At 36.8% G+C, this 14338-nt stretch overlaps 2 protein-coding genes across 3 annotated transcripts; one reads left to right on the top strand and one right to left on the bottom strand.

The window, feature by feature from the left end:
• Positions 1-458: 458 nt before the first annotated feature.
• Positions 459-1703, bottom strand: LOC104248656 (uncharacterized). The gene is made up of 2 exons (XM_009804963.1): positions 1491-1703; positions 459-920 (listed from the first exon to the last, which is right to left on the bottom strand). Exons 1-2 carry the CDS (start codon positions 1701-1703, stop codon positions 459-461), a joined length of 675 nt encoding a protein of 224 aa, XP_009803265.1.
• A 3867-nt stretch (positions 1704-5570) lies between these two features.
• On the top strand, positions 5571-10627 carry LOC104248655 (uncharacterized). 2 transcript variants are annotated; one of them, XM_009804960.2, is made up of 3 exons: positions 5571-5754; positions 6671-6770; positions 7003-10627. In XM_009804960.2, exon 3 carries the CDS (start codon positions 7077-7079, stop codon positions 10314-10316), a length of 3240 nt encoding a protein of 1079 aa, XP_009803262.1. In that variant the 5' UTR covers positions 5571-5754; positions 6671-6770; positions 7003-7076; the 3' UTR covers positions 10317-10627. The 2 variants fall into 2 exon arrangements, with proteins under 2 accessions (XP_009803262.1, XP_009803264.1); XM_009804962.2 differs by lacking the exon at positions 6671-6770.
• The last annotated feature ends 3711 nt before the right edge of the window (positions 10628-14338 follow it).

The following is a 14338-nucleotide window of genomic DNA, read 5'->3' as shown; positions in this document are numbered from 1 at the left end:
ACACCATTATCTTTAAGATAAATATTTGGTTTGATTTTATAAAATTTATGGTGATAACAAGTTGAGAAGCAAACTATATTAATAATATATTCACAAAAATATCATTCACTTTACAATTTTCCTCAACGAGTTTTCATACTTTGAAAACGGTCAATAATAGTATCATTACTTACAGTTTTAAATATCTTATGCTCTATATAGCAAACTAAACAATCATTTAGAAAATCATCATCCATCTTATTGCGTAGATCATTTTTTATGTACTTCATTGATGAGAATGCTCTTTTCACGTTTGCGGTAGCAACATGTATAAGTAAAGTCAACTTCACAAGCAAATAAATAAATGACCAAGTAAGATCTAGTTTTGTCTCTATCATAACTCTAGCAAAATCCTTAATTTCCTTCAGGTTAAGAAATCTGTTATCACACTTTTGAGCATAGACAATGAAACTATCAAGTTAGAAACCAATTTCTCGAAGCTTGTTATCACCAAATTCACTTGGACAATACTCTGCCAACTTCATTATTCTGTCCTTATCAAAATTAGCAAATGAATCAACCAGACTCAAACTGGACATACCAAGTAGTAAGTCAGTAGTCACAACATCAAAACGATCATTAAGCTCTTGAAATTCCAAATCAATAATCGTATAAAACACTTCCACATGAAAGTGATGTAAATATGAAACTTTGGACCTCTTACGCTTCGACTTTCCTATAGTATAGTCTTCATTCATTTTGGGAATTAAAATATCATGCTTACTATAAAATGAGCATACCTCATCCAACAAAGAGTTCCATTCAATTTCTCTCGTCATTTGCAATCTTTTCTTTGCAAGGTCAAGCATTCCCATAACATTAACAATATCTTGATCTTTCTTTTGTAAAGCTTTGTTCAATTCATTTGTAAATAACAACACCTTAAACATCAAGTGCAATATAAAAACAAATCCAAATTCTTGAATTTGGCTCAAACAATTTTCCGCTGCAAATCTATCAAGATGATATGGACAGTCACGCTTCATATCCACGAAATGGAAATACCGAAATTAAAAGAAACCTTTCCACATCAATTGAGGCATTTAAGTGCATCCGGTAATCACTTTTACTTTTTCACTTTGCTTATCAAAAGAAGATTGAATCGATTGATGTTGATTTTTCAAATCTAGCATCCTATTGAAGTATTTATGATGAATACTGTTTACTTCACCAACATGTGCTTTAAATTTTTCCACAACTTTGTTCCAACCCCTAAAACCATCTTTTGTAAGTACATCCCCTGCATTTCCGTGGCTTTAAAGTTCATTCTTGAACAAATTACAACACAAACAAAATGCCGCATCTCCTTTTATGCTATACTCCAACCATTAAGAATATGGTCCCCTAAACTAAGTGGGACTAAATTGGCGCATTTTACTCCCAATATTAGTTTTAGGAAAGGCATGACCAATCGGTTGACAAGGCCCTTTGTTTATATAATATCCCCTCACTTCATCTCGAATATTAGGACTATAATCCGAAATTGGCATTCTTTCTTTGGGATCTGGTTCAAAAAATTTCAAATCAAGCACTTTATCCACATTTGAAAGTAGAGAAGGATTTCTCTCCCTTTGAACTTCCAGAGCGATTTGTAAACTCATAGACGACCAACTATCACTAGAACTTGGTTCACCATTTTTCGGCTTGGTGAGAAATCTATCCATTTTAATCTTATGGATCGTTCCTACAAAATTAAATATTCATACTTCTATTTAATCTATCTTAATTCAAATAAATTGTTAACTTCAAATCAATCATATTAAAGCATGTCCATCAACAAATGAAGAAGTTATTGCACAAAAATTAAGCATCAATTAAATATATTGTTTGGTTTGAAAACTTAATTTGTTTTGACTAAATTTAAACGAAGAAGTGTTATTATAGATATACAAAACAATATATGCAGTTTCTTGTTTAAATTAATATGACACATTTATGCTTATTTAATCTAGAGACTGGAGAGTGAATTAAAATACAGATCAAGGAGAGAGATAAGTTACATACCTGAGAATTTTAAAGGAGCGTGGAGAAGAAATTGCTGCTTTTTCAGTTTCTTGAATAATCCAGTCACATAGAGCTGATACAGAGAGAGAGAGAGAGATAGAGAGAGAGAGAAAGAAAGAGAGAGAGAGAGGGAGACATATAGTATAATTTGGTTTTAGGTATTTGATTGTATACCCAAATTGCCCCCTAAAAAGCGTGGGCCATGTTTTTGGCCAAAGGGACTTTCCCCTAAAAAAACGTGGGCTATGTTTTTGGCCAAAAGGAACTTTAAAAAAAAACTTAATTAAAAGAAGATTAAGGGACAAGGAATCGAACCCTTGATCTAGTGGCCATAGGGGCACTAACTTACCAATACACCAAGGTAGTCAATTGAGCATGGTGGTCACCAATATGTTTATATAGATAATTTTAAAATTGGTGCTATTTATACATAGCCTAGGGAGGGGAGCATAAGTGCATGTACCCCACCCCCTCCACATAAATCCGCTTCTGTCGAAGGTGCTACTATATAATAAGACCTATCATTCTCTACTAGTATGTATAGGCAGGATTATGCATCCATGATCCTAATATCAAGTAATTGGAGGAGTGTTATGTTTTTTTAGTTGATATTGTAAATAAAATCATAAATTTTATGGTGAAAAAGTAAATCAAAAGTTCTCGATCTTACAAGTGACACAATGAGAATCTCCCACACAATAGATGTACGTTCGATTCTCACTGTTCTCCTTTCATCCCTCCTTTCATCACTCACAATCCTGATAATACAAAACTAAAAACCAAATGTCTCGGGTTCAACTTGTTCTTTTTAGAGAAACTTTCAGAAACCACTATGTTTTAGTGGTTATTAGCTAGTTGTAGCTATCATTTACTATATTACTTCCTATAGCTATGTTTTCAGATTTTTTAGAGTGTATTCGATGTATTCAAGCTATTGTATTCATGAATACAGTAACATTTCTAGGCGTGCATGAAACAGGGAATTACAGCTAGACAGATTTTTGTATTCGACTGTATTTATGGCGTGAAACATGAGATTACAGCTGGACAGATTATTGTAGTCGACTGTATTCACGACGTGAAACAGGGGATTACACTGTTTTAAACGGAAAGTGAATCAATTAACATAATAGACTCCTAATATAACTCAGTAAACTCAATTATAACACACAAATTTGTATTTTCATTTATAAAAAGGATTCTCAACCGAAAAACACCCCAAAAATATAGCAATCTTCAGAGAAATTATATAATACATCTGAATACATAAATTATATTAATTAAAAAAAACATATGAACACATTCATGGAATATAGAGAGATAGTGAATACAATGAAATACATAGAATACAACGGGATATATTGAAATACAATGAAAAAAGACAATGAATACAATAAAGTACATAGAATACAACGAGATACACTGAAAATACAAAAAAAGGACAATGAATACAATGAAATAAAGCGAGATACATTGAAATACAATAAAAAAGGTAACTGACTCTTCAAGTTCCTCAGCCCCAAATTTCGTTCCCAATCTACCGATATCCAGGCCGCTGCCATGTGGGGCGTCCTCGCCGATTAAATGAAGACAGTTGTTGGAGAAGCTTATGTAATCTTTGTAAATTTGCAACCAAGGAACCAGAGACTCAAAATTATCTAATCTTTAAGTCTGAAATAAATTCTTTTAGGCAAAGAAGCAAATGGCCTAAAACAACATGTTTATAAGATAGAAAAACGGCAGATCCAGAAATGGGTTCGCGGTTCAGTAGTGCCAATGTTTGGGGTTGAAACCCGTATCTATGCGCAAAAAAAAAGAATGCTAGGGTTTCTAAAAGCAGGGGAGAAAAAAATCGGGGGAAAAAGAGAAGAAAGAGGAAAGAGAAATGAGGAGAGAGGAAGAGAGAGGGAGAAAAAAATAATACACAGCGTATTTAATGGCTTAAAGGTAGGAAGTGACCATAAATAGATATTTTGCTATAAAAATTAAAAGGTAGCTATAGGAGATATTTTTTTATAAGGGTATTTATTTATAATAAATAATGTATCAACCTTTGCTATAGGAGTAAAAATTGAAATTTTTTATAAAGCACTATCTTTTAGTAGTAATTAGCCATTTTTAGATACCATTTGCTATATTACGGATTATAGATACCTTTTATGTAGTTATAAGATGTATTTGATGTATCTAAGCTATTGTATTCATGAATCCAATAACAAAAATAGGCGTGAATCAGGGAAGTCCAACTAACCAATTGTTGTATTCGAGTGTATTTGACTGTATTCATGGAGTGAAACATGGGATTACAGCTCGACAGATTATTGTATTCGACTGTATTCACGGCGTGAAATAGGGGATTACACTATTTTTAAAATGGAAAGTGAATCAATTAACATAAGAGACTCCTCATATAACTCAACAAACTCAATTATAACACACAAATTTTGCATTTTCAGTTATAAAAAAGATTCTCAACCGAAAAATACCCCCAAAACATAGCAATCTTTAGAGAAATTATATAATATATCTGAATACATAAATTATATTAATTAAAAAAAACTTATGAATATATTCATGGCATATAGCGAGACAGTGAATACAATGAAATACATAGAATACAACGGGATACATTGAAATACAACGAGAAAAAAGATAATGAATAGAATAAAATACATAGAATACAACGAGACACGTTGAATTACAATGAAAAAAAAGACAATGAATACAATGAAATACATGAAAATACATTAAAATATATTAACAGAAAATCAAGTTGCTCAGCCCCAAACTCCATCGTCTTTGTTCAAGAACAAACCAACCGGATTATATGTCGGCGGCTGCTGTTCAAGAATCAGTTTAATGTCGGCGGCTGCCGTTATTGGTGAGAATCTTGAACATAGCAATCTTCAAGAATAATTTTTTTTTTGAATATTCGAAGATTCCCAAAACAAAGTTCTGAATGCTGAAAGTGCTCAGATTGCAAACAGTCTTGCTTTTTCCGTGTTGGTTTGTTTATGGAAAACATGTACAATTGTGGTATTTAGTTTTATGGAAGACGAAACAATTGTTCTCTGGCAAACAAACTACAATTTTTCTCTGAGAAAGGTTCGTGGGTTTGTTGTGTTCTTTGCACAAATCCGATGGAAGGAGGAAGAGATCGGAAATTTTAATGGGATGGAGGAAGAGAATGAGATGTATCAAACTAGAGAAAGAAAGAAAATAGTGTAACTGATTAACGTATTTAGTGGCTTAGGGCTAAGAGGTAACCAAAATTAAATATTTTGCTATAAACCTTAAAAGATATCTATAGAATATAACTTTTTTAAATGATATTTATTTAAAATAAATAAGGTGTTAACCTTTGCTATAGGAGATAAAAATTTACTTCTTTTTAAAGCCCATAGTTTCTAAATGGGCCAAATAGAAAGCAAAAAAACTTATGGGCCCAGCCCAACAAAATTGAAACACCCTACATTTTTTTCTATCATATATGGAGATTAAGAAGAACTTATTTAATCCTTTTTTGGGGGATTGAAATTTCAGAAGTCTTGGTCTTTCCCCCTTTCCCTGAACTTTCACTCTCTTTCCCGCGGCTCCCCAACTCTCTCTTCTGTGTCTATCTGTCAAATCATTATCAACTGGGGTTTTCTCTCTCTCCATATTCATAATTCGGTTATACTCCTTTTCATCCCAGGCGCGTGGCTCATACGGGTAAGCATATTTCTGTGTGTGTACTGTTTCTCGATTTGTATTGTGATTCAGGGTTTTGGGTCACATGGGCTTTAGAAGTTTGAAGTATTTGGATTGTGTTTGCTGCCTTTTTTTCCCCCCTATCAATAATAGAGTATGAACTCCGATTCTCTTAATTGAAGTTTTAGGGTTTAGGATATTTGTTGATCTGTTTTTTGGTGTTTGAATTCTGGATTTGTCTCAGTTCCTGATACTTTGACTAACTAAGGGTCTCTATTAATTGCTTCCCTTTGTTCGTTTTTTGGTAAAATTTGAGCTGCTTGTGTTACTCTCACTGTCTGATACCTTATATTTTGCTCTGTCACGTTTAAGAAATATGCTCAGAAGTCAGGATTCTAGAAATAGACTTACCTCCAAACTTTAAGATACCATTTGAGTTGAGAAATCCATATGCGACATCTAGAGTTGGCAAAATGGTTAAAACAAAACAGTTATCTACCCATATTATCCATCAAAAAACGGGTTGGATAATGAACCATTTAAAAACGGGTCAAATATGGATAAAGAACCATATTATCCACTTAGGAAATGGTTAACCAAATGGATAACCAATGGATAACTAATATATTTAAATTTTACATTTGTAAAGCCTCAAATTGGAGTTCCTCAAGTTTGGAATACTAGGAATTTTCTCATAATTGATCATATTTAAGAAGCCATAACCGCGGGATAAACCCGTTTTTATCCGTCTCAAATACGGGTTGGGTCGGGTCGGATAATTTATCCGGGTTTTAAATTACCCGTTTTGACCCGTTCATATCCGACCGACCTGTCCGCTTGCCACCCCTAGCGACATTATTGTTATGTGTTTTGTTTATTTATATTTTACTTAATCGTTTTCCATAGATTAGTTGAAATTAGCTATTCTTTGTTGCAGATTTTGATATCTTGATATAAGCTTCCGGTCTTTCTGTGGTTTTGATTTGCCACTAATCTCGCTCATAGCTGCTCCAAAAGCACATAAGTTATAACTGAAGGTAAAGTTCCTTATCTAGAGCTGTTGCTATGCGACATAACTAATAGTAAAAATGTGTTTTTCTATGTCTGTCTTGAGAAATGCAGCATTTCCTTCTTACCATTTAGTACTCTTGTTTTGCTTTGTGGAAGTATATGTTATTTTGTCAATATCCACTTTGATTTCTGTTTATATGTATGCACTTTTTTTTTTTTTGGCGATATTGATGTTACTTTCCTTTTTTCTTCTTATAGAGTTGAGATGAAGAAGACAAGTTAGGAACTTATACTTATCACTTGGCCAGCTAATTTATTAAGTTCAATCTGCGATGGACTGCAACAAGGACGAGGCCCTAAAGGCCAAAGAGCTTGCGGAGAAGAAATTGCTGAATAATGACTTTGAAGGGGCTAAAAAGGTTGCGGTGAAAGCAGAACGACTTTACCCTCAACTGGAGAACATTTCCCAGTTACTTGCTGTCTGTAATGTTCACTGTTCATCTCAAAACAAAATAGTGGGATCAGAAAGGGACTGGTATGGGATTCTTCAAATTGATAAGTTCTCTGATGAAGCGACCATCAAGAAACAATATCGGAGACTTGCACTCGTGCTTCATCCTGACAAGAATAAGTTGCCTGGTGCAGAGGCAGCTTTCAAGCTAATTGTGGAAGCAAATATGGTTCTCTCTGACCCAGTTAAAAGGTCTTCATACGATAATAAGTGTAAAGTTCTATCCAAATCTTTCGTAGCAAGGCAACCACCTCATCAGGTTAATCGATATCCATTTGTCAGGCAAAACAATGTTCACAATGGTTTCAATGCTCCGTTCAATAATCTAAATCACCGTCAATCTACACAACCAGCTTCATCTGCAGTGCAGGAAACGTTCTGGACAGAGTGCCCCTCTTGCAAAGTTAGATACCAGTATTATAGTAATTATGTGAACAGTGCTCTGCGCTGCCAGAAATGCTCGAAGCCTTTTATAGCATTTGATATAGGTTCTCAAGGTGTCCCTCCTGGACCCAAATGGAGTCAGCCTGCATTTCAGGATGTGCCCCTTAAATCTAATCTCAACCAGTCTTTTGTGCAGAAAGAACTTCCTAACCAAGGAACCTCGAAAATGACTGCAGGAAGTGCTGGGTTTCCACCTACACGAACTGGACCCCAACAGGGTCCAGAGATATGCAGAGGAAAGACTGCTCCAGTGTTTGAGGATATGAGAACCAAACGGAAGGATGGAAAGCGAACAGGTGGTATGAGAGGAGGAGCTGCAATGCCAAAGGTGGATCGCAAAAGTAGGAAAAGGGGTCGGAAGCAGACAGTTGAATCGAGTGAAAGCTCTGATACTTCAACCAGTGTCGAGACAGAAGATGTGGAGATTGAAAATGGAAACAATCCACCTGCTGGACAAGGAACTGGACTTGATGCCTATGGCGCTAGGAGATCATCTCGGCGTCGGCAGAATGTTTCATACAATGAAGGTGTAAGTGATGATGAGAATGATTTGGCAAGCCATCTGAAGAAGGTGCGGTCTAACCAGTCAGCTGGAGATAGTAAACCTCAGCAGAAAGAAGATGTTGGTGGTGATAATCAAAGACATGCATGTGCAACTAGGCCATGCAGTAATTCTGTGGAAAGATTAAATCAAAATGGATTGGGCTGTCCTGAAAGGGATGTGCAAACCAACAATTTTAAAATTGGGACTGTTAATGGACAGGCTTCCAGACCGCCATCAGGGGGTGCCAAAAATATTGAACTTCTCGTTGATTCTGATTCCGAACCAGATACCATTTCTGATAGTAATCCTGCACAGGTGTATGATTATCCTGATCCTGAATTCAGTGATTTTGACAAGCACAAAGCAGAAAATTGCTTTGCAATTGACCAAATCTGGGCTTGCTATGATACGGAGGATGGTATGCCAAGATTCTATGCCCACATTAGGAAGGTATCCAGTCCTGAATTTAATGTGATTTTCAGTTGGCTCGAGGCTCATCCAGAAGATCAAGGAGGCAGAGCTTGGGTCAGGGCAGAATTGCCTGTTGGCTGTGGGAAATTTAAACGTGGGTGTACTGATTCCACTTCTGATCGACTTACATTTTCTCATCAAGTTCAGTGTGAAATGGGCAAGAGAGGTCTGTACGCTGTATATCCTAGGAAAGGGGAAACGTGGGCCCTTTTCAAGGATTGGGATATTTGTTGGAGCTCCGATCCAAAGAACCATAGGAAGTACAAGTATGAAATTGTGGAGATTCTTTCTGATTATGTTGGGGATGTTGGTGTCCAAGTTGGTTACTTAGATAAAGTGACTGGTTTTGTTAGCCTTTTCCAGCGAACAAGGATTACTCTATCTGGTACATTCTTTGTAAAGCCAAATGAACTTTACAAGTTCTCTCATCGAGTTCCCTCTTTCAAAATGACTGGAACTGAGCGAGAGGGTGTACCAGCGGGATCGTTTGAACTTGATCCTGCTTCCCTACCCCTTGATCCAGACGATATTTGGTACCCTGGCAAAGTTAAGGAAGAAAGCAGGACTTCAAATTCTCAACCTGTAGAAGAAGTTTTGTTTGCTGTTCCCCCTGGAACTAGAGACAAATCCAGGACATCTGAGAATGCGACGATATCTCTGAAGTCCGGGGACTTGAAAGGCATCAATGCTACTGATGGTGAGTCTGCTAAGGTTCGAAAATCTCCTAGAGGAGTGAACATCTCGGAGAAAACGCAAAATAAAATGAGCTCTCTTTCTGCCGATGACAATCCTTCCACTGATTTTGACGATAATTGTGTTAAAAAGAACTGTCATTCAAGTCCCAGCATACCAAGTCATTTGTCATGTCAAGCTGATGAAGAGTCGCATTCACACACAAAGAGCTTTGGTCTCGGCAACTCCTCTGGAAGCTCCAAAAATCCAATAACTTTATCAGATGAAAAACGTTTTGAAGAAGTTTTTTGTGATTTTACGATGGACAGATCTATGGAGAAGTTTCAGGTAGATCAGGTATGGGCTCTTTATGGTCAAAATAGTACATTGCCAAAGACTTATGCTCAGATTAAGAAGATTGTTCCTTCCCCATTCAAATTGCATGCAGTCCTTCTTGAATCTAGTGCAGGGCGTAAAACTGCTCCTCAGACTGTTTGCGGAACATTCAAAGTGCAGAACGAAAAATGCCAAGTCTTTGATCCCAGTAGCTTCTCGCACGTGGTGAAAACAGTCTCTAATAATAGAAATAGGTTTGAAATCTATCCAAGAGAAGGAGAGATTTGGGCACTGTACAAGAACTGGAAAAAATCAAGTTTGGATCCAGACAAGTTTGAGTATGAGATAGTGGAGGTCATCGAGAATTCAAAAGACCGGATAAAAGTTTCATCCATGGCGCGTGTGAATGGTTTCAAGTCAGTCTTCAGGTCTCTAAGAAAACAAAAATTGAATCCTGCTATTCTAGAAATAAAAAAAGATGACTTCGGGAGATTCTCTCATCAGATCCCTGCATTTCAGCTGACTGGGGAAAAAGGAGGGGTTTTAATAGGCTGCTGGGAGCTTGATCCTGCTTCAGTACCGTGTTCCCTATAAAGTGATGCCCCAATTATAGTGTGACGAGACTCAAATGTGAATTGGTTCTCCTGGATTTAGAGAGTCTTGGCAGAGAAAACTTCCTCTCTGTTGCACCATATCATCAGTTTATTGTTCGATGGTTGCATGACTTGTAGACATGACAGATTCTTCAGTCTTTTGCTTTACTTCGCTAGAATTCATTGTTAGTGTAAATCTTAAGGATGATGTTCACTACATTTAATAGGATAGTTGGCATTTCACGTGAACCAACTTTTAATTGCTGTATGTTTGCAGCAGCAGCTATTAATATAAATTGGTCCTTTGCTGTATGTCTGGTGAATGAAATGTATCACCGGATGGTTGCAGAAACATATTGCGACTTGCGAGGATATTGGTCCATTCAATGGCATCGTGGTTTCTGTAATCCATCCTCTTCTGCGAGGGGAAAGGGCAACTTGAAAGTTTCAGGCCTTTCTTGTTTTCAATCAGCTTTTCTTTTGATACTCTTTGTGATCATTCCCCTTCAGTTTTGAATTGGATGACTTTGTGACTTGAGAGTTCAGCTATATAAAAAGAAGAATATGTATGAAACTAAAAGTTCCAATGTGAGCCTGTTAACCATATCGTATATTAAACTGGAACTTGGAAATAAATATTCCTTTAAATGATTGGAGCTGAAGATAAAAAAGATTCAATTCGACTGTATCCCCATCTCTGCAAAATAAGTTTAGTTGTATTGATCTGACTATGTCGTTCGTATATTTTTAGAAAAATGTAAACTTATTTCACCAAATTGGGCAACAGGAGAGAAATGAGGACGGATCCGACGTTGCTGCGGAAAGGATGGAAAACTTATCCTACACTTGAAAACGATATTGTAGTTGCGGTTTAATGTTGCAATGTTACTTCATATGAGTTTGAAAGGACTAGTGTTTGGGAACTTGTCAAATTGATCATGCATCAGTAATTGGTACAATGGTTGTTTAAAAACAAACCCCATTAAACAGGTAAAACTGTATAATAAAGTTTCCATGAGCATGTAGGTTCGGAACCCCTGCATACTTTTTCAGTTGGGCTCGTCGCACAGGGCGAGCTATTGCACAGGAGCGGAGTTTACCCAGCGAAGGATAGCGGCTGCGAGTTTACTAGTTTCAGAAAAGAAAAAGGTTCCATGAGCACAATCTCCTTACAACTTGCTGCCTCCTCTCTCCTTTTTATTGCTAACTCACCTGCCGTTAAAGTTGGCAATATTTCACCTCCTAACGAAGCTGAAACCTCGCCTACATAACCTGTCCCCCATTCCTTTTCGACGGTCGTTTCCTTACACTAAAATTGGCTATCAACAAAATTTTCATGTTTATATTTTTTTCTTAAATAGGAACTTAACCAACATATAGCAAAGGAATAGCCGTAAAGATGTAATGAGAAAGTCACGTATCTGGTATTTTTTGGTATGCTATTTTACAATTCATTACCACATGATTGATTTCCTTTTGCTGTCCCAGTCAGAATATGAAGTACATATATCTAGAGAAATCATACAGTAACATCAACTAATTTGGAATTGAAACCTTTGTTGATTGTTTGCTTGAAATATTCTCCACATCGTCCTATATAAATAACTTTCTACTCTTTTTAATTTGGTCCTGATCAAATCTGGATCAAGCACTCATTGATCAAAGGAAGGAGATGATGAAGAACAGAGAGAAAAATGAGCGGGAGAAACGAGCTGCTTTCTCATTGAATGAATTAAGCTACAAATGCAATGAATAGCTAATATATACAACTAACTGCTAACTGCTTCTTTAACTTAACAGTTGTGTACATCTGTCAGACTGTCACTACTAACTAACTAACTGCTAACTTCCTAACTAACAACTCTCACTCTTCAATACCCTCCCTCAAGCTGATGGTTGAAATATGTTCTTCAACCCCAGCTTGGATACAAGATAGTCATGCTGCAGGCACATGATGTGTCTTGATCATTCCTTGAACTATTTTCTCCCAGACAAAGTGACAATCAATGTCAATATGTTTTGTCCTTTCACGGAATATAGGATTTGCTGCTATCTGAATGACATCTTTGATGTCACAGTAAAGATCTATAGGCCATTGAACAGTTACTCCTAGCTCCTTGTACAACCCAATCAGTCAGGTTAGTTCTGCAACAATTGAAGGCTTGCTTCTAAACTCTGCTTCAGCTGAACTTCTAGCAACAATGTCTTGCTTCTTAGATTTCCAGGGTACTAGAGCATTGCCAAACTTCACTAGGTAGCCATTGGCATACCTTCTAGTTTGTAGGCATCCTTCCCAGTCTGAGTCAGAGAAAGCTTGTAGTTTGTCTGATTCTTCAGCTGGCATTAGCAGGCCAAGTTCAGGTGCAGCTTTAATATATCTACTCTTAAAGCAGATTTCATGTGTGACTGCTTGGACTTATGCATAAACTGAAAGCACTTGCATTACAAAGGCAATATTAACTCTGTTCATTGTCAAATATAGTAGTCTACCAACAAGACTTTGATAGGAACCTGCATCAGCGAATAACTTGTCCTTAGTGTTTTCATTCATTGACAAATGAATCATACTCAACAGAGGTCAACTTCACATTAGTTTCCAGTGGTGCACCAGTAGGCTTAGCACCTCCAAGTCCCATTTCTACAAGTAGTTCTAGGACATTCTTTCTTTGACTCATGAAAATCCCTTTGTCTGACCTAGCAAATTCTATTCAAGGAAAAACTTAAGCTCTCCCAAGTCCTTCATTTTAAACTTTAGCTTCAGGTCATTTCTTGTCTTCAATATTAACTCATTATAGCTTCCAGTCACAAGGAGGTCATCTATATAGATTAACACTACAACCAACTCATTATGTATGTGCTTTGTGAACATGGAATAGTCAAAATGGCTTTGAGTAAAGCCTAGTTGTAGTAGTGTATCAGTCAACTTCTTATTCCATTGTCTTGGAGTATGCTTAAGTCCATATAGAGACTTATGTAGGTTGCAGACTCTATGATTCCCACCCTGGCTATTAAACCCATGAGGGATATCCATATACACTTCCTCTAGAAGATCTCCTTGTAGAAATGCATTGTGTACATCCATTTGAAATATAGACCAGTGCTTAGCAGCAACAACAACAACCACAGACCTAACAATCACCATTTTTGCCACAGGCGAAAAAGTTTCAGTGTAATCTAGGCCTTCTTGTTGGCTGTACCCCTTATCTACAAGTCTATCTTTGTATCTCTTTACTACTCCTGAGGCTGTGTACTTGACCTTGAACACCCATTTATAGACAATGAGAACCTTGCGAGTAGGTATATCAACAATACCCCATGTCTTATTTTCCTATAAAGCTGCAATCTCAAATTTCATAGCTACAATCTAGTTGAGATTTTGAGTGCTTCAAGATAGGTTTTAGGCTCCTCAATAGAGGAGTAAGCAGCTAGTGCAATACTGAATGAAGCAAAAATATGATCATAGCTTATATAGTTGGATATAGGGTAGCAACAATTGGCATTCCCTTTGCCTTGAGTAACATAGTCTTTCCGCCAATGAGGTGGCTTGCTAACTCTGACTGACTTTCTGCCTATGTCTGATTCAGGCTGTGTGGGAGCATTATGCACTGTTCCACTGGGCAGTGCATCCATAAAAGCAGCTGGTGAACTTTCATCAGAAGAGACAAGCATGTCTGAAGGGGCAGTAACTTCTTCATTGATTGCTATGGTAGGAGGTGTAACTGGATTAGGGATATCTGGCATGTGCTCTGAAGTAGGAATAGTAAAGAAGTCTAGTACATGAAACAAGGAAGTAACTAGAGTGTTCAGGTATTGAAAAGAAAAAACATCTTTCTTGAACACCACATCTCTACTGACTAAGAAGCTCCTTGAGTGAATAGTGTACATCTTATACACCTTCTGTGTCATAGAGTAGCCAAGAAATACAGCAGGGACTTCCCTAAGAGAGAATTTATCTTCCTTCCTCTAGGAAGCTAAACACCTTTAGATGATCTAAACTGGAGGCTTACCATGGAGCATTTCAAA

This window comes from Nicotiana sylvestris, chromosome 1, assembly GCF_000393655.2.
Source record: "Nicotiana sylvestris chromosome 1, ASM39365v2, whole genome shotgun sequence".
Lineage (NCBI taxonomy): Eukaryota > Viridiplantae > Streptophyta > Magnoliopsida > Solanales > Solanaceae > Nicotiana > Nicotiana sylvestris.
The sequence above is the reverse complement of the archived record's forward strand: the minus strand, read 5'-3'. Positions and strand labels throughout refer to the sequence as shown.

Coding starts and splice junctions, on each gene's coding strand:
- LOC104248656 (XM_009804963.1), bottom strand. CDS start 1,703: ATGGATAGATTTCTCACCAAGCCGAAAAATGGTGAACCAAGTTCTAGT. Junction 921..1,490: donor GTCCTAATATTCGAGATGAA/GTGAGGGGATAT, acceptor TTGATGTTTAAG/GTGTTGTTATTTACAAATGA.
- LOC104248655 (XM_009804962.2), top strand. CDS start 7,077: ATGGACTGCAACAAGGACGAGGCCCTAAAGGCCAAAGAGCTTGCGGAG.